This window comes from Talpa europaea (assembly GCF_964194135.1).
Source record: "Talpa europaea genome assembly, chromosome: 7".
NCBI classification, from domain to species: Eukaryota; Metazoa; Chordata; class Mammalia; order Eulipotyphla; family Talpidae; genus Talpa; species Talpa europaea.
In genome coordinates, this window is record NC_140074.1 from 128,636,809 (window position 1) to 128,664,603 (window position 27,795).

Below are 27,795 nucleotides of genomic sequence, written 5' to 3' on the forward strand. Positions count from 1 at the left end.
GTACCCAGTGCTTGTATAAAAAAAAAATTGTTGGGTACTGAGATGGGGGTGACTACATTTCAACTGACATTAAAAAGAAGAAGTAAGCTATCACCAGCACCATCCACCCCATCATGCCAGGGCACATGTGAGAACAAAGAAGTTAGAAAGACACTGTCAACAGAGAGGAGGGTCAGTCTCTCAGGTGGAGTGCTGGAATTCATAGAGTGACAGTTTCAGCCTCAAATGGTCAGAAACTTCACCTGGGACCACAGCCTACATGGGAAGCTTAGTGCTTGGGTATGTGTTCTCCCAGAATTCCAGGCAGGAAGTGGAGCTCTGAATGGGGAGAGGAGTGTTATGCACACCTGTTGCCCTTTGTCATCTGCTGTGACCTCTGCCCCTGCTCTCCTGAGTGCTTTAGGCCCTTACCTTTATTCTTATGTCTTCCCCACAGGCAAGAAGCGAAACCCTGGCCTTAAAATTCCAAAAGAAGCATTTGAGCAACCTCAGACCAGTTCCACGTAAGTCGGCAAGATCATCCTCAAAATCCAAACACTTTCACATTCCAGATTTTCAGGGAATGGGGGTTCATTTTAGGATGAAATACCTTGACTTTGGAAATAGTGTTACCTTGAACGCAGAAAGTCATTTGCTCATTGTTCTGAATCCTGAGATCACCACACTCACTCTGCCAATTCAGAGTGGGGTGGCTCTGAATTCAGGGTCTCGCACTGTGGTTAGCTAAATGGGTTTCACAAATGCACGTGGCAGATGGTGTCCTCTGTAAGGCCAGGAAGACTCCTGAATGTGGACTTTGCTTCCTTTCCCACATAGATTTGAGGAAACAAGCAAATCCCCGTGAAAGCTCCTACTGTAAAACTTGGGTTGAAATGGAAAGATGGTATTTGTTAAGGACTCAGCATCTAAGTCCTGGCCCATAGAAACAGAAGACAAAATGAGTAGAAAAACCCCCTCTTTATTAGTTCACACTTTGGCCCAAATCCCAGGAGTCCTAGTGAGGCAGGATTCCCTCCTCCTGAGCTTCCCTCTCATGGGGGGAAGGGATCGTGCACCCGGCCTTCCCATCAAACTGTGACCACTTCTCAAAGCATCTGCTTGGTAACAATGGACATTCCAAGGGAACAAAGCACAATGGAGAGGCTAGGGATGTAGAGAAAAGAAAGGGAAGCTATCACAATGGGAGCCTGAGTTTTTAAGAGTTGTGCTCACTTCTGCAAAAGGGCCTCCCTTTGTAAAGGTTTTGTCCTTAAGTGTGATCATCAGGTTGGAATGTACGCCACCTGGTGTTGGAACGAGCTGGCGACCATGATCTTGTCAGGTAGTTCTTTGCTGAGATCAGTGGCCATTGTGTTTCCTGCAGCAATATAACCACTTACCAAAATAACTACGGAGCAGAGAAGAGGACACGCTTCAGAATTCTGTACTGTAGTTCAAGGGGAAAACTCAGAGGAGACTATTTCTTTCGGGAGGATCTGCAGGAGGAAGAAGTGGGTTGTGTGTGTGCACACGCGGGTGCTCAGTTTTAGCCTATGTGTAGCCTTATATAACCAATACCATAATTAAGATACTCAACTGTGTCGACACTGTAAGACTCTTTGGAGTTATTCCCATATAGCCCCACCTCCCTTTTAACTCCTGTTTCTGTTGTCCCTGATTCCTAGAACAAATCTATTCTTCATCTCCATTTTGCTATTTTATGATTATTATTCAAATGAAGTCATGCATTTCCTTTTTGAGAATTTTTTTTCATTTGGCATAATTTCCTTAAGACTCATTCAAGTTGTTGCCTGTGTTAATAGAGTTCGTTCCTTGTTACTGCTGATTACCATCTATGGTATGTCTCTATCACTTTTTTTAAGTCTTAAGCTTTGCAGAAGATATGGGTAGTTTCCAGTAGGCATTATTATGAAAAAATGACTATGAACATTTATGTATAAGTTCCTGTCTGAAAACAAGTCTTCATTTCTCTGGGATTTCTGCCCACTAGTGCAATTGCTGGGTCACATGGCAAGTTCACAGTTTTGAAAGAACAGCCAAAGTATTCTCCAGAGTGATTGTACCATTTTCATTTTTACAGCCGATGTAGAAATGATCCAGTGTCTTTGCGTTCCTGCCAACATTACCACTATGCTTATTTCATTTTAGCCACTCTGACAGATGTGTAGTTATAATATCATAGTAGTTTTAATTTTAATTTCTGTAGTGGCTCATGGAGTTGAGCACTCGTGGTTCTTTGCTTCCAGCCATATATCTTTCATGGTGAAATGCCTATTGCATGTCTTTGCCTGCTTTCTAATTAGATTGTTTTTTTTTTAATGTGGAGGTTTGAGAGTTCTTTATATATTCTAGGAGTTTGCCGAATATGTGATGGAAAAATATTTTCTTTCTGCAAAAGGGCCACCCTTGATTTTTCATCTGTTTTGACCAATTGAATCTAGCAATTTTTTCTCTTGTGGGTCATGCTTTTGTGACAAGTTTAAGAATCTAGTTCAGTATCCTAAAGATTTTCTCCTAGAAGTTATATAGGTTTACATTTTAGATTTAAGTCCTTAGTATATTTTGAGCTTCATTTTTGTACAAGGTGTAGGGTTTATGTGGAACTTTATTTATTTATTTATTTTTTGCCACTGCATTTCCAGTTGCTCCAGCACCAGTTGTTGAAAAGCCTTATTTCTCATCTTTGCCTTTACTTCTTTGTTAAATATTAATTGTTTGGATCCATTTCTGGGTCCTCTGTTCTGTTCCACTGATAGGTGTCTCACCCTCTGCCAGTGTCACTCTTCTAGATTATGACCACTGTACAGTAGGCCTAACACTGAGCAAAATGATCCTTCCATCTTTGTTCTTTTTCAAAATGACTTTGACTCTTCTGTTTTTTTCTTTTTTCATGTAAGTTTTGGAATAAGCTAGTCTATGTCCACAAATCAGCTTGTTGAGGTTTTGGTAGGAATTATGTCTAACTTGCTGATCCGTTTAAGGACAACTGACTTATTTCTACATTGAGTTTTCAAAACCATGAACAAGGAGGATTTCTGCAAGTTTTGAGTTTTTCTTTCACTTCTTTCGTTAGTGCTGTTTATTGTTTCTTCTGGAACATTTTCTTATATCAATGTCCCAACTATCTTACATTTAGTCCTTCCCTCAAAAACTTCATTCTTCAGCTTCTAACTTGTATTCATTGTCTGTATTTTACAAATTTTAAATCCTTCCTTAGGATAAATAAAGGAATAAAACCCAACGTAATCATAAAACTAGCTTCTGCGTTATCTTTCCTTCATATAACAGAATAAACTTTGAGTCTGCTTTTCTCTTTCACTGTGTAAAGCTGAGAGTAGCACTTTATTATTGTAGACGATACCAGGTTAGCTCATGGAGTGACTTGTTATTATTATTTTAATACTGAGGCTCAAATTTGTTCTCCTAAAGAAGAAGCTTCCCGTTTGAATTTTTCTTGGCAAATTTTTGGTGTTGGCTTGGTGACTCTTACCATTTTTACCCTGCCCCCTTTGCTGTCCACACAAAAACAAATAGCCTAGGGTAGACTCCATCTCCTTCTTTCATGTGTGTGGTTCCTCTTTCTGAGCTCTTTGGTTGAGTAACTGATGCCAGTGTCTCTTGGAGCTGGGTTCCTTTTTTTTTCTATGCATTTTTATTTTACTGCTGTTTTTTTTGTGCAGAAGAACTGGGGTGTAGGCCAGAGGTGGGGGTGGTGAGAGGATTTACCAGAGACAGAGTGGGGAGCAGAACAGGCAGATGTACTGAAATACACTGCTGAGGGGAGCAGTGGGCAAGAGAGGAGAGGTCTGCTGCACCATGTGGAGAGCTCCCTGGCCAGGGATCGAACTCAGGCCATAGAGGTAATAACGCTGAGACTTAATCCCTAGGCCACCAGGGAGGCCCCTTGGACCGGGGTCTCTGAACTGTGCCCTACTTGCTTAGCAGTAACTAATTCAAAACCAATTCTATGCTCATCAATTTTATTACATTTAATTCTCCCAAGAAACTCAACAGGCAATTACTATTCTCCCTTTAAAAGTGAGAAAACAAACCTACCCAAGAGTGCTTCATGGGTGAGGGTTCAGGCATGAGTTAGAATACGTGGGTTTCTATTTGGGTTCTAAACTCCACCAGTTGCATGCTTTAGGCAAGTTTCCTAACCCCTCTAAGCCCTCGTTTTGTAAGAGGGTGGTCCCCAAGGAAATGGGAGGTTCCAGGTTCCCTGCTTTACCCAAGGGAGGGTGGAGCTGAGCAGAGAAGAAGCTGGAGATGAGACTGGGGCAGGAAGAAAGCCGGATGGAGAGCAGGAGGAGACCTAGAGGAGGCACGTGGAGCAGAGACGTGAAGAAACTGTGCTGGCTTCTTGGTCCTGGGCTGGGTGACACAGATGTGGGTGAGAGACCCATGGGGAGGTGACAATGGCAGCTTTGATTCTGGTTTTGATTTTGCTCTTTTCCTCCCAGACTTGTCTGTTTCTGACCCTTTTCTATGGGTCCCCGCTGGAAGGTGCTTCAGACTTGTGGCTGCTTTCGGGCCTTGCTCTGGGCCAATCCCGTTTGGGTGGACTTTTACCCACAAGAGGGCGGGTAACTATGGGTGCTTGATTTAAAAACTATATTCTTTGTTTTTTCTGTATTGCACACTAATAATATTAAAGTTCTTTCCCATTAAAGGTCTATATATTTTGTCTTGATGTGGAGGATGGCAGAACCTATTTAGAGCAGGCAGGTTTGGGGGTTCTGGGGTGCCCCTCTCCCTGCCCTGTAACAGTTTCCCCTTCGAAAAACAGGAATAAACAACAATATAGTTGCCATGTGATTAGATGGGAGAATCCATAGTAAGTATCCAGCCTCCTGCCTGCTCCATTGTGGTTTCTCAGGGAAGGCAGTTCTGAGTGTTGTTAGAACTGCCAAGCTTCGAATGGGAAGAGCTGGCATCCAAGCTCAGGACCCTCTGACTCTCAAGTATGTGCTCTTGGCCACACGTTAGAGCAGCAGAGACTGTGCCCACCAGCTACAGCTTGTGAAATGAGAGGCCAGACCTTTCACTCCTGCAGTTGAGAAGACATTGTGGTGAGGTCCGGATTCTAATCTCGCTGTCTCTTTGAATGATGTAATATATTAAATGGTGTAATATGTTTCAATGTCAACTTTTCATTTTAAGATGGAGATAATCTCAGCAATCTGAAAGGATAAATTCATGGGACCTCCCTGGTGGCACAAGAAATAAAAGTGCAGCATTATGAAGCTATCCACAGCCACTGCATCATGAGTTCGATTCCTGGTCAGGGAGGTGACCCATAGGGCACAACAGACCTCTCCTGTCTCGCCCGCTGCTCCCCTCAGTATTTCAGTAGATCTGCCTGTTCTGCTCCCCACTCTGTCTCTGCTGAATCCTCTCACCTCCTGTATCTCTGGCCTGCACCCCAGCTATTATGTGCATATATAAATAAATCTTTAAAAAAAAGGATAAACTCATGCCATTTGCAGCAATATGGATGGAGCTGGGAGGGTTTATGCTAAGCGAAATAAGTCAGAAGGAAAAAGATAAATATCCTATGGTTTCTCTTGTATGTGACATATAGAGAAACGGAACACGAAACTTGCAAGCTGACAGTAGATCTGAGGTATCCAGCAGGGGAGGGGGAGAAGAGGGGCCAAAACAGAGGAGGGTGGAGCACAGGGAATGTAGTGATGGATCACGGGTGCTATGGCGGTGGGAGAACTGTGGAGGCTACACCCGAGGGGAGAAGTCAAATGCTGTTCAAAAATGAACAATAAACTATGTAAGAAAATAAATAAGTAAATTTGGAGAGAAAAATGTAAAATAAAGTGGAGATAATGATAATTCTAAGACTTAAGAAAACTACAGACAATAAAGGGTCTGGCACAGACTCTGGCCCAAGAATGCTTAATAAATACTGTTGAATAGGCCATTTTAGTAACAGAATAAATTGATTGCTCATGTAGAATTGCAAGTCAACATTATAATAAACCAAAACTGGTTGTTCATTTAAAAAAAAAAAAAAAAACAAAACCTATTACCAGGTGACCTTTGAAATACCTTTGACCTTCCAGGGAAGGTGAAACTTATTTTGTAATAAGTTTGGTTCATTCCTCATTGGACTAAAACATTGAATAAGCGACAGAGAACATCCACCCACTGTATAAACCTCCTGCAGAGACTCTGTGCTCCGGGCAAACTATTGATAATATGCCCAGCCCTGAGCAGGACACAGTGTCAGCTAACCCAACATGAGCTGTCGGCTTTGGCTCCATCTTTTGATGCTCTTGGCAGCCTGGAGGAGCCGGAAGGCCTGAGGCTTGGGTGGCTCGATCATTTTCATTAGAGAAGGCCTGGGTGTCGGAGGCAGGTTCCTAGGATTCAGTCAGACTTTGGATTGGGACTATGGTTCGCCACCTGGAGACAAGTTAGTTAAACACTGAACCAAACAGTTTCTACTCTGGGGATAATGATACACATAGATGTGTATGGTGTGTTCGTGTGTGTGTGTGTGTGTGTGTGTGTGTGTGTTGAAAGAATTAAATGAGATGCAGGTAAAAACACATAGCACAGTTTTTGGCTCATATCCTTTCTTCCTTAGATCAAGACTAACATTCAGGGGATGTGGGTTTTATTTTCAGCTCTGTTGAGGACTGTATGTCCTCAGCAATCACTGAGATTTTCTGGTTTTCATTTTTCTCAGTCCAAGAATGGCATGAAACCATCCTATTAGATGAAGAGAGTATAAAAATGAAGTAAGGTCAACGTTTTTTGTCAAAGGCCAGATAGGAGATAGTCTAGGCTGCCCAGTTCATAGACAATCTCTGATGAATATTCTTTGTTGTCTGTTTTCTCACAATCCCTTACACCTGTGAAACTCTTCCGTAGCTGGGCCACAGACTGTAATTCGTAGCACTCTGTAATTCATAAACTATGAAACTATCAGCCCTGGCCCCAAATCCTTGTTGGACGCAGGTAGGTGGAGATGGCACCAATAATTTGTGACCTTGTCATTGGTTCATAGTTTTTAAAAGGAAAGCTGCTGAACAGTTGTAAAGAATTATTCACATTTGAAGTGATATTTGCTTTTATTTCAAAGTTCTGCTGCAATTTGTACAAACAAATTGTGACAACTAAAGAAAAACAGCTTTGGGAATTTTAAGAATGAGAAATCAGAGTTTTAGAAGTTTGTGTTTTTCAGGGGCACTTTTCTGAAGAAAAATTCCCCTCTCAGAAATGCAAGACACATGAAAAATCACTGTTGTGTGTGGTGGGTGGTGTGTTTATGGTGTGTATAGGATTGGGCTTTGTGTTTATATGTGTGGTATGGGGTGTGTATGTGTTGTGTAGTATGTGTTGTGTATGTGTGGGGTATGTGTAGGGTGGTGTGTGGGGGTGTATGGAGAGGTGTGTGGTATGTGCAGAGGGGGTGCGTTTGTGTTAAGTGTAGGGTTAGAGTGTATGTTTATGTGTGTTGGGTGTGTGTGGTATTTGTGTGGAGTGTGTGTGGTATAGTGTATGTGGTATTTTTGTGGGGTATGTGTGGAGTGGTGTGTGTGGTATTTGTGGGGAGTGTGTGTGTGGTATTTTTGTGTGGCATGTGTGGGGGCTGTATTTGTGGAGTGTGTAGGGTTAGAATGTGTGTTTATGTGTGTGGTGTGTGGTATTTATAGAGTTTGTGTGTGGTGTGTGTGTTTATAGTGTGTGGGGTGAGGGAGGTGTGTGTGGTATGTGGGGGGTGTGTTTGTGGTGTGTTTAGGGTTAGAATGTGTGTTTATGTGTGTGTGTGTATGTGTGTGTGTGTGGTGTGTATCCTTTTCCTCTCTCCTAGTCCCAGGCTTTAAATTAGTATTTGGAAAAACCTTTCTGTATTCCATGCATACCAGGGGGATTTTGAGGTGAGGGAGGACTTACCTTTACAATCTTAATCGACTCATGTTTATATCTGTATTTATTTTCCTACTTTTTTTCTTGTTTAGTTTCAGCAGATGGCGTAGAAGGACACAATACATCAGGTTTGGGAAAAATTGTCATTGGCCAAGGATCCTTTTATTATCTCTCCTTCCGTTCATTTCTCCTTGTATCTTTCTGGAACAATTCTGGCAGGGACTGTCCTGTGGGGAGGCCCAGCTTGCTCCCTCTCTGGGCACCTTGTGTGGTAACACCAGGATTCTTTTGTCTTTAGCATCTGCTTACTTTATTGGTTTGATGGGGTTAACAAGATGTTTTTTGGCATTTATTGTTGTTCTTGTGATTCGTTTGATGCATTTATTGCAAGAAAATGGATTTCCAGGTTTCCAGTTAGGTGCACACCGTGGTCAGACAGCTTTCTCTAAGGGACTGACATTACCCAAGGAGGCACTGAATTTTGTGAGTTAGCATAACCTTACGCCAAATCAATGTCTCTTTTTAAAACAATTAGGGGAAAAAAGTAGGCTATTTGGGCACATTGATATTCTTGTATGAAAGAAAAAGTTTGGTGTTTTCTGGTAGATAAAAGTATGCATAACTTATTTATTTATTATTATTAAGATTTATTTTATTTATTTATGCGTACAAGGGCTAGGATGTAGGCCAGAGATGGGGAAGGTGAGCGATTTACCAGAGAGAAAGTAAGGAGCAGAACAGGAGGATCTACTGAAATACACTGCTGAAGGGAGCAGCAGACGAGGGATCAAACTCATGCTGCAGTGGCTGCTGATAGCTTCATAGGGCTGAGACTTAACCCCTTGCACCACCAGAGAGGCCCTGCATGACTTTTATTTGTTGGATAATTACCATGTGCCCTACATCCTGCTAATAAGCATTTTACTTGGAATATCTTATTAAATTCTCACCTCTACTGGAGGTCAATATAAAGACCTCATGAGAAAGAAGAAATGGATGTTCAAATAGATTAAGTTTTTAAGCCCAAATATATTGATTCTAAATCCCATATGATTAACATTGGAATATGCTTTATTCCTCAGGAAAAATCTCTCCAGTTGCATGTGATTTCAGGATATGTTTACTGCAGTAGCTCAGGTTACTTCTTTTCCCTTTTGTCTCTCTAGGCCACCTCGAGACTTAGACTCCAAAGCTTGCATTTCTATTGGAAATCAGGTAAGAAAAATATTACTAAATATTACTAGTGACTATCTTGATCCTTTTAGATGCATGCTTTTGGACGAAGCATTGCAACATTTATTTTCCGGACCATGTTGTCAGGGGGTGGATCCCAAAAGTTTGAATTTAAACAGAAGTGATATGTGCAGTTCTTGTTATTCTGAATGTCGAACTGAAGTCAGGCTGTGTGGTCCTGATGGAAGGTATTTAAGGAGAATAGATGATTTTCTTTGGGATGCTTTTCTTAAAATACAGATCTAACTGCTTATCAGTTAGCAAATGGATTGCACCTGCAATGAAGAGGACAAAGACATCGGGGGAAGAGAGCTGATTTTGAGCAATCTGGAAGCTGAGCTGGAGTGGGATCTGTGTATTGCCTGTCAGCAGGTGGCAAGTTGTGGGAGTCTAAACATCTCCCTGCTCTTCTTGCTTTCAGTGGCTGCTGGGAAAAGCCTCTAGAACAGATGCTTCCAGACCAGAAAAAAACCCTTAGTGTGTTGGGAAAAAACAGAGAATGGACAAGATGGTCTACATCCAGCCTGTTTTTTCTTTCCTGACATGATTCTTATTTCTCTCTTATAGAATTTTGAGGTGAAGGCAGATGATCTGGAGCCGATAGTGGAACTGGGGCGAGGTGCCTATGGGGTGGTGGAGAAGATGCGGCATGTGCCCAGTGGGCAGATCATGGCAGTGAAGGTAGTATTGACATTCCCCAAACTTTTACCCGTGCTGTGTGACTGTCTTGTCAATTGCAAATTAGCCCTTTTGATGGAAATAAAGTAATCTTTCATGCGGTGAAACAAAAGATCATTGGCAGAGAACAATCATTTCCCTATAAATAGGTGGGAGATGCTTTCTTGGTACCAGTTATATCAGTTACTGATAATGAAACTGAGGCATCCGCCCCTTCTTTGAATTTTTTATGCAGCCACAATGCCATCACCGCTGTTAAAGGAATTACAATACTTCTACCTCATCATCTAATACTCCGTCCAAATTAAAATTGCCTCAATCATTTCAAAGTTGTTTTTTTTTTTATTTTTTTTTGTCTTCTTGATTGTTCAAATCTGAATTTAGGCAAAAGTTGTGTCTCAAAAGTTTCTGTTATTGTCTACTCATTGGTTTTAGGGTATTGTCCCCCAAAATCAGGAAACCAGGGTTGAGGGAGAAAATTATCTCCATTTGCATTGTTTTTTCAGCTGTGACAGGAAATTTAGAATCACTATGTATTTCTTGAGTAGAGGCCACAGGACCTTGGAGAATGACCGTTTCTGGATAAGTTCATCCATCCGGGCATTTGTTAGAACTATGAGTGCCTGGATGACCTGGGTCCTTTTGCTTGTGGAGAAGGGAACTATCTTTTCCTTACCTTGTAGATTTTTCAGTTTGTTCTGCAGACTCTCTGCAAAGTAGGTCAAAAGCATGAAAGCCTGGTGACATGATATCTTCCTGTTAACATACATGACCTAGTCAGCTGACCTAGCCATGTTAGGATCATATATGCTGGTGTGATGGCTTTCTCTTCCCTTAGAAACACCAGGAGCAGTTTCTCCACTTCTGTTTGATTCCTTCTATTCCCTATAGCACATCGATACTCTGACAGTTGTTTAGTCCAAATATTCTTGTTCTCAAAGAGAATATTGTTGGGGGGGGGAGGTTTAGAAGACCCCAAATCAGCCACAAAATACTGTGGCCTTTTTGCAATGAACAGACATAACTCAGTCAACCAGACCATTTTTGTTTCTTAGAAATGTTCCAACCATTTGGGATATTATCAGTTTGTTTCTTACCAGGAATTATTTGGGAAATCAATAGGTAACAGTTTTCTTTGTTCTTCATTTTTACAAGTAGTTAATCACTTAGGGTAGACTTGTAACAGGTTTTGCTCGAAGTTATGATGGGAATGTGTATATTGTGTTCAAGACAGGACTCTTCCTGGCCTCTGCTTAACTAGCTGATTCGTCTTCAGAGCAGTAACTATACATTTCTCCCCCATTCCCATGCAGCGGATCCGGGCCACAGTCAATAGCCAGGAGCAGAAAAGGCTACTGATGGATTTGGATATTTCCATGAGGACGGTGGACTGTCCTTTCACGGTCACCTTTTATGGTGCACTCTTCCGGGAGGTAAGCAATTCTTCAGCTCAAAGTCCAAGGGGAACAATAACTTAAAAAGAAGTTTCTGTGATCCCATCACTGCCACGGGAGGGCTTTCTGGTTTGGCCTGTCTTCTTGAGAGAGCTGCATGCTTACAGGGATGCCATAGCCTGCTGCAGAATTGCCTTGAAATGGTGACTTTTACAAGTGGGGTTAACCCTTTTAATGATTCTCAGGCTCCCTTCTTTCTGAATTGGTTTGTCTATTTTGGCAGAACTGTGTATATCAAGCATCTATTGACTGATTTGTAGGGGGTCCTCAAAATCGGAAATATTCTGGGCTTTTGGCCACTTGCTACATTGCAGGGAGCCTTGCATACTGTTGACCTCTTTGCTCTACCTCTGCTTCTCACTCTGTCATTAAGTGGATCTCGATGCTTCGTCTCACTCTTAAAAGCAGGCTTTGATTAACTGGGGCCAGTGGTGAGTGTGGGAAGTGAGACATGGAATATTTATCCAGACATGACTCCGAGAGGGCAGTGACCAATTCTGGGATCTTGTGGTCATTGGCATTGAGGTCTCAGGCACAGGAGGTCACATTCAAGTCCTGCTTCACTGTCTGCTAGTTTGCTCTTTGGGGATAATCTTGCTGGTTTTTAATTCCTCGAAGATCTAGAAGGGAAACTACATTTCCTCCAAAAACTCAAGCAAGAAATAGTTCTTCCTGACAGGTGCAAACTGTGTCTTCTTTCTTTTTCTGTCCTCTCTAATAATCTCTGAACTGATCTGTCTCCAGGGTGATGTCTGGATCTGCATGGAGCTCATGGATACGTCACTAGATAAATTCTATAAACAAGTGATTGATAAAGGCCAAACAATTCCAGAGGACATCTTAGGGAAAATAGCAGTTTCTGTGAGTATGTCACAAACCTACTCAAGGGGAATGTGAGAAGCCTAGACCTTATGTGTCTGTGGTCGCAGTATAAAGAACCCTTCCTGAACCTCCACTTCCATCCAGCACATGTCAAATGCGCAAGTGCATCTGTGGATGGATAAATGAGAGCTTTTCTTTCTGAGCACAGTTTAGAAAGTTTCACTAGTTGACTTGGTATGGTAAATTCTAAAATACCTCCAAGCAAGACCTACATCTGCTATGACCTCATTCCTGGTTTCTATGCTCTGATATTCATTTATTTTGATTTTTTTTTTGCAGATTTTTATGTTTTCTTAGGCTGAATAGGCATAGAAGGAAACAGAAGGTAAATGGAAAGAAGGGCTGTTCTCTTAATGACTCAGGACAGTAGAGAGAAAACAATGCTGGAGGCCAAATAAAAACCCCACTAGATGAGTGAGACATCCTCTCTGCTATAAGATAGAGTCCTCCCTGCTGGGCAGAGTCCAATTTGTGTGATTTCTGCGTATTTCCTGGAGAGGACCAATGCTATTTGAGAAAATACCTCACCTTGTGACCTTAAGCCAGGCATAATAAATAGTGGATATACTTAACATTCAATTTCTTTCCAGTGATGGGGAGAAATAAATCTGTCTTGTGTTTCTCTTGCAGATTGTAAAAGCATTAGAACATTTACACAGTAAGCTCTCTGTCATTCATCGAGGTAAGCATCCGTGGAGCTATGTTGGCTGTTTCTCTTATAAAATTCATTTCTTTTAGCTGGAGTTCTTCCTCCCTCTCCTAAATGAATGGAAGTAGAATTGAGCCAAATAAGACAGCTAAGGGGACTACTTTGGGACCGGATAGCAAATCATTAAATGGCTGTACTTTAGCTTTCTGAAGCCATAAAAAGATGTGACCTTTATATTATCATTTTGAATATTAAATATCTGTTACCTAGCCAAATTTTGGGATTCCCCATTGATAATTCTGCTTGAGAAGGATCAACATTTCTCTAATATTCAGTAGCAACTGGAGGCTTGTTAGAAAATCAGGGTCATGTGTCACAAAACATGAATCTGTCACAAAATCAGAACCTGCATTTTAGTAATTTCCTAGGTACTTTAAAGTGCACTGTATACATTAAAGTGCAAAAGGTTCTGGTATAAAGCACAATCCTTTCAGACAACAGGAGGCAGGATGATAAGGTGAACAAATTGGTAATTTGTCTGTTATTCCTCTTCTCCATCCTTTCCTTTCTTCTGTCCTACTCTCTTTATCCATCCACTCACCCACATATACATTCTGTCACCTTTCTTCTATCCGTCTCTCTACCCATCCATTCCTCCACCCATTCATTCATCCATCTACCCACCCATGCATGCATCTCTCCATCCATCCATCCATCCCTCCGTCCACCTATCCATACATCCATATACCCATCTATCTACCCATCCATTTATCTTTTATAATCAGTCCCAGTATTTATGCAGCACTGTGTTTATACAATATGATCCTATGTGCCCTGAGGGTATCTGAGAAGATAAATATTCTTGATAGGGAATATATAGACAATAGACAAATATGTAACATACACATGAAAAAGGGAGCCACGTTATAAATATGAAAGTACCAGTATGGAAATAGTCTAGGAAGAATATGAAACAAGACAGTGATTACCAATAGGTCCCTAGAGTCGATATCTTGGAAGCGAAATGCTCAACCTTCAGGAAAAATAATGGAAAATTTTGACAGTTACTAGGGCATTGTGATTTGGTAATTCTTACACTTTCTGTGATTGAAATTTACAGAAATTGAAATTGAAAATAATGTAAAATGCCTCAGTGTGACTATTGTTGTTGTTTTTGTTCATTGTTATCAAAAATTAGGAAACAGGAAGGAGAAGAAAGTTGTGGAGGAACCTAGATAGGAGGAAGAATAGGTATTATCCACAAGATAAAAGTTATTTTTTAAGAATTTGTTTATATTTGAAAATATACATAAGGCATAAAAATAAAATGAAATTTATATATCTGCTGTTTAGTTTAAGGGAAACTTAAAGGATAACTTTAAAAGTTTTTAGAATAACTGTTTTCTCAGATTACTTATCCTTTGTGAGAAGTGTCACAAAGGAAACACTTAACTGTAATTTCTAATTCCATAATCCAGAGATGATAGTGGTTCTGGCAGGGGGTGTGGAAAGCATGCAGCTTTCCATCTGAAAGAGTCATTTAAAAATATTCACTAATACCCTTCATTCACATTCGGTGGTGTTTTGTGACCTGCCAGGTGGTCTGGAATTAAGTGAATTCCACCAAGTGACCCTTGACACACCTCTTGCAGAGGCTTCAATCAAAATTAGTCATTTTGATTGCATTTAGTGTATCTTCTGTCACAGTCTCACGTCTCATTCTCTTCCTCCTACACGGATGTGATAGATCATCATGCACTGGGCTTCTAAAAAATTGTCAGCACACTTCACATGAGATGGACCCTCTAGATGATTAAATGTACAGTGCAGTATAGCTCATCATGGGCAATGTAGTCCAGAAAGTCTCTAAAATTTATTCACCCTGCATAATTCACTGAGTATTTGATTCAGTGACAATTTTTTAAGTTCATACTTCATGTAAGGAGGCAATGAAGATGATAAAATAAATGCAGAAAGCAGTTCTTCCCATGGATGGGTCCACAGTTGTATAAGAAGGCTTCCCATAAAATAGAAAATAAACTGAAAGCAGTAAGAGGTAAGGGAGTCAGGGATGGCAGTCTCCATGGGGAGAGGAAGGAGATGGAACATGGAGCTTCTGGGCCCTCTGGTGGTGGAGAAACGAATCCCCAAGCAGGTCAGGATGATGGACTCCTGGCTGTTCTCGCTTCCAGATGTCAAACCTTCTAACGTACTGATCAATGCTTTGGGCCAAGTGAAGATGTGCGATTTTGGAATCAGTGGCTACCTGGTGGACTCTGTGGCTAAAACGATCGACGCGGGGTGCAAGCCCTACATGGCCGTAAGTACCCGTCATGGCTGCTGCCGCACAGGCCTGTGGGAAGCAGGAAGTGGAGACCCGCGCGGGAAAGCTGTTGTGTTCTTAAATAGTTCTTGACTGAAATACTTAGTCACTTGCTTCAGATATATTATTTTTTTAAAACAATCAATCAAGAGGTATATTATTTGGTGAAAAAGTAAATACATGCCCACACAATATCCCACAGTGAACTGCAATGGAGTGTTACCTTGTTGGTTGAGGCCAGAACAGAAAATCGAATTTGTGTGTGTGTGTGTGTGTATGTGATCATCACTTATTGAGAAAAATGAGGCAATTGCCCTCTAAGCCTTGGGTTAAGGTCACTACTTGCTGCTGCTGTGCCTATGTATGTGTTATGTGGTGTTGGGAGGGGTGTATGTATGTGGGGTGGAGTCAACCAGGAGATCAGGTAAGTAAATAGAATTTAAATTACCCAGACTAAAGCAAAACAAACCCTAGATACATATCTGACTGCAGAACCGAGGCTAACAGAGGGAGAGCTCAAGGCGTGGAGAGCCAAGTGTGGAGGGGGCACCACAGACTGTGTGGAGGATTGTGGATGCTGGGGTGGTGCCTACAGTGAGGTGACATACAGCTGAAGAGGTCTGACCCTGTACCTCTGAATCACATAGAGTGTTGTAAACCAATGTTTCTTCAGTAAAGTTAATACAATTAAACACACACACACACACATACACACACACACATTGAACTGGCCCAATCAAGTTAGTAGGGTTAGTCCGACAGACCCTCACAGTCATGAAGAGGATTGCCATCAGCAGAGACTGATGGGACTCCTCGAATGTGAGAGACACATAGTATTTGGGTTGGGCTTGTGCTTGGGATCGAAAAGCTTCCAGTGTTCAGAAAGGAGGTGACATTAGCTGCTGCTATTCACACAACTCTTGTTGATCCAAGAGTTCTGCACTGTGGGAGTTTTAAACCAGGATAATTCTAGATCAGCAAAGGGCCTTTCTGACATATTCCCCGTTTCTTCTTCAGGCAAAAAATTGAAATTAGTTTTGAATTGTGAGGGCACTTTGATCCGTGACTGTCTCCAAGAAAAGCCTAATGTAGACAGAAGGAAAGCCCATGGGGACACTGATGTTTATTGTAGTTAGTGAGTCTTCTGGGCCCGGGAGGCACGTTACCAGCTTGAAAGAATTCACCTGGCAGCTGTGCTCGTCCTGCCCCAGAGACTCCGCTGAGCTAAGAACATCATCTCAATTTTTTTTTTTTCTCCCTTTCTCCTTTCCAGCCTGAAAGAATAAACCCAGAGCTCAACCAGAAGGGATACAGTGTGAAGTCTGACATTTGGAGTCTGGGCATCACCATGGTAGTGTATAAGACGAGCCTCATGGGCTGTGAGGTCCCAGACATGATGCTGGGGTGGGGTAAACAGAGTGGCAGACACCCTAAGTGCTGATCTTGGGCATCTTCCCTATCTGAGATGGCAGGAGATTTTGAGTGACAGTTGTTTGCAGTATGGGCTAGTAGAAATACAGAATCAGGATTGGGCAAATCCAGTTTTTCTCTTTGTTCCGTTTCTAACTACTTGTGTGCCTGTGAGTAACTGATGTAGTCACATGGGCTATTTCGCTGACATCATCTGTAACAGGAGAAGGTCTAGCTATTATTCCTGATAGTTTTCCTTAATAGTTTCAAATGGAATTATTCTAATCAGAAGCTCAACTCAAAGTGTACTAAGGGGTGCGGACCTGCTTGAGCTGCATTAACCAGGATGCAGGCTAGGCTTCCTGGAATGTGCTTATGATGAAGTCTTCTCTGTTGAGGTCAGGTATAGCCCAAAAGACATGACAACAAATAGGATCATTTCCATGGGCACAGCCCAAAGGTGATATGGTCAATGCCCCGTTTGGCAATCATAAATTGTCAGTGTATCACCAAGGTCTGGAATGATCCACTGTTTTCCTGGCTCATTCCCAGACTGAGCAGCTGATTAAATCCCATGAATTATTTCATGACCCTGCCCAGAAAACATGTGCTCTTGGAATGGCAAAGTGGCCTGTACTCAAGTCCAAAAAAAGATCAGTCATTTGGTCTAGGTTGTTTTTTTTCCACTTCACCTCGGGCCCTGTAGATGGCAGCAGACGAACAGCGCTTGGGGTGAGAATTAACTGTTCAGAACCAGCATTTGAAAAATCATTTGCTCTTCCATCCTGAAGTTTAATATTCCTGGCTGATGATTTTACCCAGGGCCATGGTGGGTTTTAATAAGAACTATTTTCAATAGACTTAAATGGCTGTCCTAGCAAGACGGTGTTTGAAAATCTCCAGCACTAGAAATTGGAGGGTGAAATTGCTAGAGAATAACATTATTAGTTTCTCATACACAGTCCCCCATACTTGAACTTGACCTTTGTATTTATCACTGGCTTTCCAGGAATGAAACACAGCAGATTCCCTAAAGTTGTCCTCATTAAGCTGTTGTCTCCTTGTTTTCCTCTCCCCTCTAGATTGAGTTGGCCATTCTTCGGTTTCCTTATGATTCATGGGGGACTCCTTTTCAGCAGCTCAAACAGGTGGTGGAGGAGCCATCGCCACAACTCCCAGCAGACAAGTTCTCGGAAGAGTTTGTTGACTTTACCTCACAGTGGTAAGAGAACTGCATCACCCAGGTGCCAGCGTTCAGGAAAAAGACACGTCCTCATGAGTTTCCTTTGCCGCTTTTAACCCATGTGCACACATGCATTCCAAAAGCATTTATGGAGTGTGCCCCTGATCCCAGAGAAATCACGATGCCTCTATTCCAGTCCCTGTCCCCACTGAGTGCAAGTCAAATAGGGGCGTGTCATCCATCTATACTGATTATAGCGCATGATGGCAAGTCTCGTGATACACATAGGGTATTTGGGGACCTCAGAGAGGGCATTAGGATACAGTTTCTGGAGGAGATAAATCCTGAGCTGGAACCATGTGAGGTGCTTTCCAAGTGGAGGGGAAATGAGATTAGGGCCCAGGTCTTCCACAGAAGGAACATCATCCATCATGTCATAAAAGTGAGAATGTCCTTGAGAGCTGTAAGCAATTTGATGTTGTCTAGAGCATAAAGAAGAGGTGGTGGGACCCCTTGGAGACTAGGAATGGGGTGCAGATAAGACACACGCAGTTACCTTGGATAGAGAAGACAGCAGGTAATTTCAGAAAGTTACTTAGAAATGTAGTAGTCCTGCCTAGTAATTCTAGTGTTTTCTAGACTGCCTCCTGGGGGGTCTATGGAGGGAGTATGGAAGAAGTTGTGCTAATATTGTGGACTTGGTTTTCATGGAATCAAGGAAAGTAAGAGTGGAGCTAGGTTTTTTTTTTTTTTTTTTTTTACTAGGAAATCTAGTGGTTTCTGTCTGCGTAGGACCAGAGGCCATCATAGCTTGATACTAATGATCTTTGCAATGGTGCTGGAAAGAGGTGCCAAAGTAAAGCCCACCATGGCACCATATTTGCTTATGGGGGAATCCTCAGAAACAGATGAGAATTGTGAGGAAGGGCAATCAGAGATGTTGACAAGCCCAGCAATTACCGTCTGAGACAAGCAATTCTGGTCACTTGCTTCTGAGGAAGGTGCTGGAGCACTGAAGTCTGAAAGTCTAGAGGATTCTGAAGCAACACCTTTCACAAGGCAGTCCTTCCTTGGCCACCATGCTCTTTGGGAGCAGTGTTCTGAATACAGCTTTTACTGGGAAATGTAACGAGACAAACATGAACAGACAAACTCTGTGGCTTATGAAATGAATGTCACTTAAGCTTTTGGGGAGCTTGAGGTTCTAGATCACTGTGGTACTTTTCCCTCATGATCTCTAAAGTTGACCCACCATTGTGTTTGCTCTTGGCTGAGCGACCAGAGAAAGGCAGGCATCTTGAACTCTATTTTGGTGTGTGGTGGGTGCTACTTACAAGGGTGCATCCTTTGGGTGCCCATGGAGGACCCTCCTTCTGCTTCCCTTCAGTGAGTGTGGGAGTGGTGCTCCACCTGCCAGGTGGAGATGGATTCATGGTTTGACCTTCTGGATTCAAGAACTTGTGTTTTTAGTTGGTTGGTTGTTTTTAACTGCCATGTTCTCCATTGTGTAAAGGTCACATAAGATAAGGGATAGTCATCTTGGATATTTCAGGGCAGTAGTTCAAGAGAAGTTGTCCAGGAGAAACACCTTATCTGGGAAAGTCTTTTCAAGTTGTTCTTCCTATAGCTCCTATCCCACCTATCCCTTTTCCCTAAGAGTCTTTGGTAAGAACAGGCTGAGTTGACAAGTTTGAGAACAGCGAGTTTCTATTGTGAATCACTAAGAGTTCTCAACTCTGCCTGCTCCATATAAAGCTTAGGAGAACTTACAAATGCATTGAGGCCTCGGCCTCTGAGATTCTGATTGAATTGGTCTGGGGAGGGTCCTGAATATTAGTATTTCCCAAATATTGTTAGGTGAGTCTGCAGTACAGCTCGAGCGAGAACCCCTAGTTTAGATCTATGAGCTGTGGACCTGTTATTAGCTGCTTCCTGTTCAAAAGTTATTTTTCTTTTGTGACTTATTTAACAACCACTCATTTACTTATTTTCCTTTTACTAATGTACCTTTTGCTCTTACTTGAAATTTCCCCTAAAGAATAAGAGTGTTGAAGTTTTTACAGGTAAATTTAAAAAGGAAATCCTTGAATTTGTTTCTCTAATTTTAATGCATGATGTGGAAATTCCAGATATTTCAATTACTGTTCTTTCTACAGGATTCACCCTGGATTCTACCTACCGCCCTAAACACTCACATAGTATCTCCACAGCCCCCCCTTTTTTTTCCTGTCTTTTCTTCTCAACTTTAGATTTTAGTCTCAGCTATTATATTTCATAAATTAAAAAAAAAGTCAGTCATAGGTTTTCTCCAGCTTCCTAAGAATTGCTAATCGTGTTAATACTGTCAATTCCATATCCTTTCATTTGTGTGCAAGGAAGCCAGTCTGGCTTGCTTATGGCATTTACTCAAAAAATAATACCAAGAGCAAAACTCAAATCAATTCAACTTTGAAGTTGTCAAAGAATAAGTTCTTCAAATTTCAGTGTCGTAATTCTGGTTGAATCTGATCCTTAAGAAAATCAATTGTATAAAACAGGGAGTTGTTTTTGTTGGCATGGAAATTGGGAAATGGAAGGGGAATATTAATGTTGATTTTATGAACATTTTTACTTAAGCTCTCCTATTTCAGACACGGGTTCACTTGCTTTCTGCCTACCATAAACCACCAATATATTTTCTTAGCTACCCCTCAGTATGAATATTATTTTGAAGCCAACTGAGTTGGCAAAGTTATCTAATACTTTCAAAAAATGGCACTGATTTTGCAAAAGATTTCATGAAGGGCTTAGATCTTTATGGAAGCAATTTTATTTTTTGTATGTATCAGTATATGGATACAGACATCCTTCCCTCTTGTTTTTTCACTTGTTGGGCTACTGACAGTTTTCAGGTTGATCTAGAGATGAGCAGAAAGAAAGGAAAAAGGATTATGACCTCAGAACATGTTTTCTATTTCCTGCTGAAGAGAAGGACCTTTTCTGTGAGCCTACCTCCATCTTCCTATACATAAAGCTGTAATTTTGAGACACATCTTCACAAAAGGACCTTTGTCAGGTGGTCTCTATGATTATGACCTCGTCTTAAGACTTCCCAATAAAACCCCGGCTCTGTGGTAGGTGGGGAAAGGAGCTATAGATTTGTAAAGTAAAGAATTTAATCTCACATTTCAAGATAGATATAGGTATGTTTTGATTTCATATTATCTGTGGGATTAGAAGGAAAAGGGTATGTTCACAGCCTTGGTGACCTGTCAGAGTATTGGCGATTGTTGGTGGGATGTGTCCTCTCTAAGTATCTGATGACATCACAGTGCTGTGACTCATGTACTTTCACCCCCTGCGCAACTTGGTGGCTGTTTCCCTCTGCCTGCTGCTTGTCAGTTGACAGTCAGTTGGTTTGTGGGTTGGAATAGTGAGCACTTATAGGCTATTACCGTCATACCCAAAATTGCATGTAGAGCCCAAAGATCTAGCTCATGGGTCTTTTTTGTACTAACACCAGAGATATGCTAGGGTCAGGGGAAGGGACAAGGAAATGAATTAAGGCATTTTTTTTCTTTATGAACTTGAGGAAAACAGCAGTTTCTTACAGACCCTTTATGTATTTTGAAACATGGACTACTGAATAATACTGCTTCCTTTTTTTTTTTTTTTCTTTTCACAATGGCTGTCTTGTCATAGGGCTTTAAAGACATACTGAGTTGAGTAGTACTGACCCCATGGCCTCATTTCAGGATTCAAAATAGAGAAGTTTGGTAGAAAAAAAAAAAAAAACTTACAGTCTAGTCCTACTATAGGGTTTACAAATTAATTTCTTAAGAAAATGGAATCTTAGCATATTTCCACTTTTGACTCAAACCCCTTCCTATAAGTTCACAGGCTTGGGGACTGAAAAAGCTCCTGGAAACCAACTTTTGGGTGCCCAAATAACTGGTCTACCTTTATGCTGTACCACTCAAACCTATTTAAGAGGCTCAGTGCCCAGCTGACCAGCCTGATGGCATTGGGGGCCCGCCAGATGTTGATGGATTCAGAGGAATTATTACAAAACAAAGAAATACAGTTTCCAACATGCTGAGGGGGGACAGTAAAAAGAATATTTATTTAGCTTATGCCAAATGTACAGCGTGAGAGGTGCACTGTGCTTTATTCTGTGGATGCACCTTATAAGCCTTCCTGGAAATGATCAGGGGAGTTCAATAGGCAGAAATCCTCTGCTCAGCACAATCTTAAAGCTAGCCATTCTCAAGACAGCGTGTAGTTGTTTTTTAGTGTCAGCTACGGTCAGGGACGTGTGTTGTGGCATTTGGAAGAGGAATTAGGGCAGTTAGCTAATTGCACGCTTGAAAATGACAAGCCACTTGAAAATTCAAAAGTCTGACTCAAATCCAAGAAGAAATTGGTGGAGCTTTGAACTTCACCGTTGTTATTTTATACTGAATTTCAAGCACTTCCTATTAAACATGGAAAATTTGCTTTTCTTCCCCAACCTTATCCTGAGTGTTTTGCTATTCTTAGTCCATGTTTTGAAGTGTTCTTTATTTAAAAGATGGAGGGAGTAGGTTATATCAGTTGTGTTAATTCAAAAAACAACCTTGCTTTGCTGTGTAAGGATTTTCCATCATTATTCTGCAGTAGTGCTTGTGTTTTACTTTGAGCTTTCTTATCTGAGGCAGAAGTCCAGAAATAGCTGATTGGCCAATAATCATTGAGGTCTCAGGGGTCCTGAATGCTTTATGTCAGATCAACTTGGGGTATTTTCCCCACATTTAAAGAAAAGATTAAAATAAATACTGGAGACGTTTTCATCAACTATTCCAGAAATGAAAAAGATTATGCTTCTATCTCATGAGAAGAGTCTTAGTTTGTTATCTACTAAATAGAAGGTCCCGAATCTGCAACAGCACAAAGATCGCTGCCTGGTACAAGAGGCTATTGTTTTAACATTTATGAAACCAGCTTTTCTTCCTAATTCTTATTCCCCTGCATGTTTGTTGACCAATGAAAACAAGAAATGGAAAGAAGCGTTGTCGTCCTTAAAGAGAACATTCCAGATTAAATGTAGAGTGAGATTCTGATAACTGACTAATGTTTTTTTTTCTAAATAGAGACTCCTACAATCAACCACTCTCAATATAGAAGGTGGTCTTAAGGTGATGCAGGAGTTTCTCACTTTTGATTTTAGCAAGTTGAATGCTTCAGGTTATAGAGAAGACTTAAGACTTTCTGGGTTTTGATAGGCTTTGACCAATAGCTAGAAATTCAAGATTTTCATTCATTCGTTTTTGTTAAAACTATGTTCTCTGCAAGTTAGAAACTCTCCAGGAATCAGATTTCTTCTTGTTTCCAGGTGAACTAAATCTTAACTTTTGCTTTCTAGAGTAGAGTTGGGCTAGGGAGGGATGGTAGTGGTGAGTAGAACCAGCTGGAGATGCTTCTCAGTAGATTCCATTTCAGAGAAGGGGATTGAAGGTAGCAATGAAGAGGAATCCCCCAGTCCATATGCCCAGGAGTTCTCAGGTCAGCACTGATCATATTTGGGCAGGGTCCTTCTTTGTTGTGGGGGCCTGTTCTGTGCATCTCAGGATATTAAGCAACCTCCCTGCCTTCACCTCTTAGATGCAGTTACACCCCATAGCGCCAGTTGTGTCAACCACAAGTGCCCCCTGACATTGCTAAATATTCCCCTGCAGGGCAAAATCATCCACAGTTGAGAACCACAGTCCCTACAGGCTCTCAGGATATAGTTACATGCAAATTCTAAATGGAGGTGACTCGGCCTCCTTCCTTCCCCCAGGCACACCCTCCCGTGTCAATCCCACTTTGACAGTTGATAATTCCTCTTTCTAATTCACTCTTATTTTTATCCTCAGTTGAGACGAAACTTTCTCTCATAGGTTGCCTGGGCACTGAGGTTACTAGGTCCTAGATCTGCCCTCAGTTCCAGGTTGAAACTTCTCTCCTCACATCTACCTGTACCCTGTCTCAGGTTCCCTGGCTTCTATCCACAACATTGCCTGGAATAAACTGGTAGGCTGCTTTCAGTTATTTTGGTTCCAAAATACTTCCTCTTTTTTTTTTCTTTTTTCATTTCGTTTTGTTTTAAACCACAGAATTTCAAAGCGTCTCAACAACTTCACTCTCTTTGACTGTCCCTTGCCCCCCTCATTATGATTAGCTGAGGTGGGAGGCGCGGAGCTCATGTCACACCTGCTAGGTCTCATTTGCTCAAAGTGATCCATCAGTACCAATCCCAGAACCTGAGACTCAGTCACCTTTGGGTTTCCCTGACACCAGGCAAAGCCCCTTTCCATTCATGTATGTTTTGTGCCTCCTTGGGCAGAAGGGTCTGTAGGTTGCTATGTGAATCATAGTTTTCAGAATCATCCTTTTCTCCATTCTGTAATCTGGGCTTCCAACTCCAAATAAACCACTTTTCTTTTTTTCCATTTGAAGTCTGTTGGTGGAATCAGGGGTGGGCTGAGGACATGGGTGAGGGGTTGGCTTCTTCATATTGCAGTTTTATCACTGTTGCTTCCGGTATCACCTGTTATTAAAATGTCTGTGTGTAGGGACAGCTGAATGAACAGGAGCCACTCAGCAGGAGTGCATGACCACAAAGTATTTCTGAGAAGAATAGTTGCTAAGTCACTGAGTACTTTCTTTTTCATCAGCCAGAGGTCGTAAACAAGTCGTGCTATCTTAGACATTTTATGGTGTAGTGCTCGATCGCAGGGAGGTTTGGTTAGGATAGGAAAGCAAATAATACACTGAAGGGGACCAACAACAAGGTGAACCAGCTTTGAGGAGAGTAAAGAGATCACAAATCTAATATAAGAAACACCTGCCAATTTCTTTGTAGGTGGGTGTAGATCAAAAGCTGTTTTGTGAGAAAGTAGATATGTGATTAGTGACACCGGTTGTACATCAGAAAAGTTCGTTTATATGTAAATGGTGAAGTAGCAAAAGGAAAATAAACACACACACACACACACACACACCTATTCTTCCCACTAAGATACTCCCAGAGTCATTTAAGACATGATTTATAACAGAAGAAAGTCAAGATAGGAGATTTATGTCTTCAATACATTGTGAAGCTGGTTATATTTAGTCTTCAACAGGTTTTGAAATCCTTATCTAGTGAAAATACAGATAGCTTTTAGATATTAATATGATTCATTTTTTTCTTTAAGCTTGAAGAAGAATTCCAAAGAACGGCCAACATATCCAGAGCTTATGGTAAGTATTGTTACTAGTGTGAACTTGTCCAAACTAAGAGCTAGTCAGGGTAAAGGGACTAAGACCTACACTGTAATTCATCCACCATATTGGAAAAGCTGATTTATGCAAGCATTGGTCACTGGAATTGAACTCAAGAGAAAGAGTGGAGTCTTTTCCCTTGTCTGCACCTGCTTCAGTGTAAGCTGGGATTTATCTCCCATCTGAGCAGTTTCCATGTTGATAACCTCATCCTGTCATTAGACAGGCTGAAATATATCTATAAAACTTAAATTTTCAAATTTCAAAGATACAAAGCATCCAAGTACTAATATAAAATGAAGGAAAGTATAAGTTAGAGGATGTCAATAATGAGAGAAACTTGTTTCTCCAGCATTTGATAAAATATTTATGATTGTTTAGATTGTTTCTGCTTGGTGGATATTTAGGGAGAAAAGATTCTATTTTCTTCTGGTTTTCATTTTGATGGGAAACAGTAGCACAAAGTCTTGTTAGTTTGAATTACACTGCTTCAGCATTCATGGTTTATCATTTGTGCTATCTATGAAGAAAGAGGGAAAATAGTCCTCAGAGTGGTTTGAAAATGATTTCTCTTACATTATGATAACTACAATTTGAAACTAACTACAAGTAAATATTTAATATAAATAACAGGAACCCAAAGCTGGAAATTCTTACCTAAATGCGTGTTGAATGTGGGAGAAACATATTTTTTTGGAAATACTATGCAGTAGAGCCTATTTGCTAATTGCAGTGTTTATTTAAGTTTCTAAGGTCTTAATTTTAGCAGGGGATCAAAGAGTCTGTTCTTGCACAATTTCAAAAGAAACTTTTCTTACTGGGGCAGTTATTCAGCAGGCACTAAATGTTTGCTCCCATTCCAACTCACCCACAAGTAGTGCTCAGTCTTTAAGACTAGTTCCTGACCAGTTCTAGAATTTTAGATTCCTGATATCTCTTAACAGTGGTGTGATTATATGGCTTCATCTTGGAAAAAAGCATAGGTTTTCAATCATTTTATGTCATTTCTTTTAGGAAAATGTCCACATGGGTCCTTTGCCCTTTTTTTGCGATTGGGTTTTGTGAGTTCTTTATATATTTTGGATATTATCCCTTTTCAGCTACATGCTTTACAAATATTTTCTCCCATCTTCTAGGTTGCCTTTTCATTTTTTTGATTGTTTCTTCTGCTGTGCGGAAGCATTTTAGTTTTATGTAGTCCTGCTTGTTAATTTTTGATAAGTAAATGAAAATGTATTCAGCATCACTGCCCATAAGGGAAGCATAAATCAAAACTGTTGTGACATCACGTCATACCTGCTGCCGTGTGTATTATCAAAAAAGCCAAGGGATGACAAGTGTCAATGAGAATGTGAAGGAAAGGGGACCCTTGTGGTCCCTCTGTCCATGAAAATGTAAACAGTTTGGAGGCACCTCAAAAAATTAAAAATAGAACTGCCTTATGATCTAGCAGTTTTACTTCTGGGTGTACGTCTGAGAGAAATGAAATCACTGTCTCACAGGGATATCTTTACTCCTATGTTCATTACAGCATTAATTACAATAGCTAGGACAGGGGAACAGGAAGCAATCTAAGTGGCTATCAACAGGTGCATAAAGAAAATGTCACCAGCACACACTGGAATATTATTCAGCCATGAAAAAGGTGGATGCCTTGCCTTTTGCAGCAACATGGTGGAAGCTTGAGGGCATTATGCTAAGCGAAGTATGTCTGACCAAAAAAATACTGTATGATCTCACTTATATGTGGAATCTAAAAATAATGAACACATAGAAACAGAGTAGACTGGTGGTTGATTGGGGTGAGGTAGGGTGAGGAAGTGAAAGTGTTCAAAGTTATAAGATAAAGAAGTCCTGGGGGTGTTGTGTACAGCATGATGACTCTAGTTAACATTACTGTATTTTTTGGAGAAGTTGCTAGAAGAATAGATTTTATAAGTGTGTACCACAAAAAAAAAAAACAAAAAAACAAAAAAACAAAAAACAAAAACCACAAAAACCTGAAGTGATGGGAGTTTAACTAGTTATATAGTAATCACTTTGCAATTTATGAGCATATCAAATCATCACATTAAGCTCATGAAATGGATATGTCAGTTATGTCTTAAGAAAGCTAGAAAACAAAAGGAAAGAAAAGATGTGGTTTGAATATGTCAAACAGGAGGAGTTACAGAAAGCTAACTGGACAACAGGCCAGAGTCATAGCCAAGGACATGGATTTTGAGTTCTCTTGAAGCTCTGGTTGAAGTCTGGACCATTCTCCAACTGGGTGAGGCCTAAGAAGAGACTAGGCAGTCTCCTTGGGCCTCTGTTGTCGCCTCTGCAAAGGCATCTCTGAGCCTTAGCATTCTGCTGTTTCTCTTCAACTAAGACCCACAGTTGGGAAAGAATAGAAGAAGAATAACTTGACAAAATCCTATCAGACTGCATTTTGGGTTGAGTATTTCCTCCCTGATTACATTTTCAACAGCCCAGCAGGGGGCTTTTCAGGCCTCACTACCCTGGGCTTCTATGCTTATGCAATGCCCAGAGCATTTTATTTTTATTTTTAAGATTTATTTTAGTTATTTATGTATACAAGAGTTGGGGTATAGGGCAGAGGCGTGGAGTGGAGGGCGGTGAGAGGATTCACCAGAGAGAGAGAGTGGGGAGTTGAACAGGTGGATCTACTGAAATACACTCTTGAGGGGAGCAGTGGGCAAGACAGGAGAGGTCTGTGCCATGTGGGTCAGCTCCCTGGCTGGGCATCGAATTTGTGCTACAGTGGCTGCTGATAGCTTCATAGGGCTAGACTTAACCCCTTGCACCACCAGGGAGGCCCCACCCAGAG

At 41.1% G+C, this 27,795-nt stretch overlaps 1 protein-coding gene across 1 annotated transcript in view; it reads left to right on the forward strand.

The window, feature by feature from the left end:
- Positions 1-438: 438 nt before the first annotated feature.
- Positions 439-27,795, forward strand: part of MAP2K6 (mitogen-activated protein kinase kinase 6) — a gene marked incomplete at its 3' end in the record, with an annotated part of 30,890 nt that continues 3,533 nt past the window's right edge. The window contains exons 1-10 of the mRNA XM_084236515.1: positions 439-503; positions 9,057-9,105; positions 9,691-9,804; positions 11,115-11,234; positions 12,000-12,116; positions 12,768-12,819; positions 14,979-15,106; positions 16,383-16,460; positions 17,602-17,741; positions 24,899-24,944. Coding sequence (XP_084092641.1) covers positions 9,766-9,804; positions 11,115-11,234; positions 12,000-12,116; positions 12,768-12,819; positions 14,979-15,106; positions 16,383-16,460; positions 17,602-17,741; positions 24,899-24,944 — 720 coding nt within the window. The 5' untranslated portion in view covers positions 439-503; positions 9,057-9,105; positions 9,691-9,765. The remainder of the gene's footprint in view (positions 504-9,056; positions 9,106-9,690; positions 9,805-11,114; positions 11,235-11,999; positions 12,117-12,767; positions 12,820-14,978; positions 15,107-16,382; positions 16,461-17,601; positions 17,742-24,898; positions 24,945-27,795) is intronic.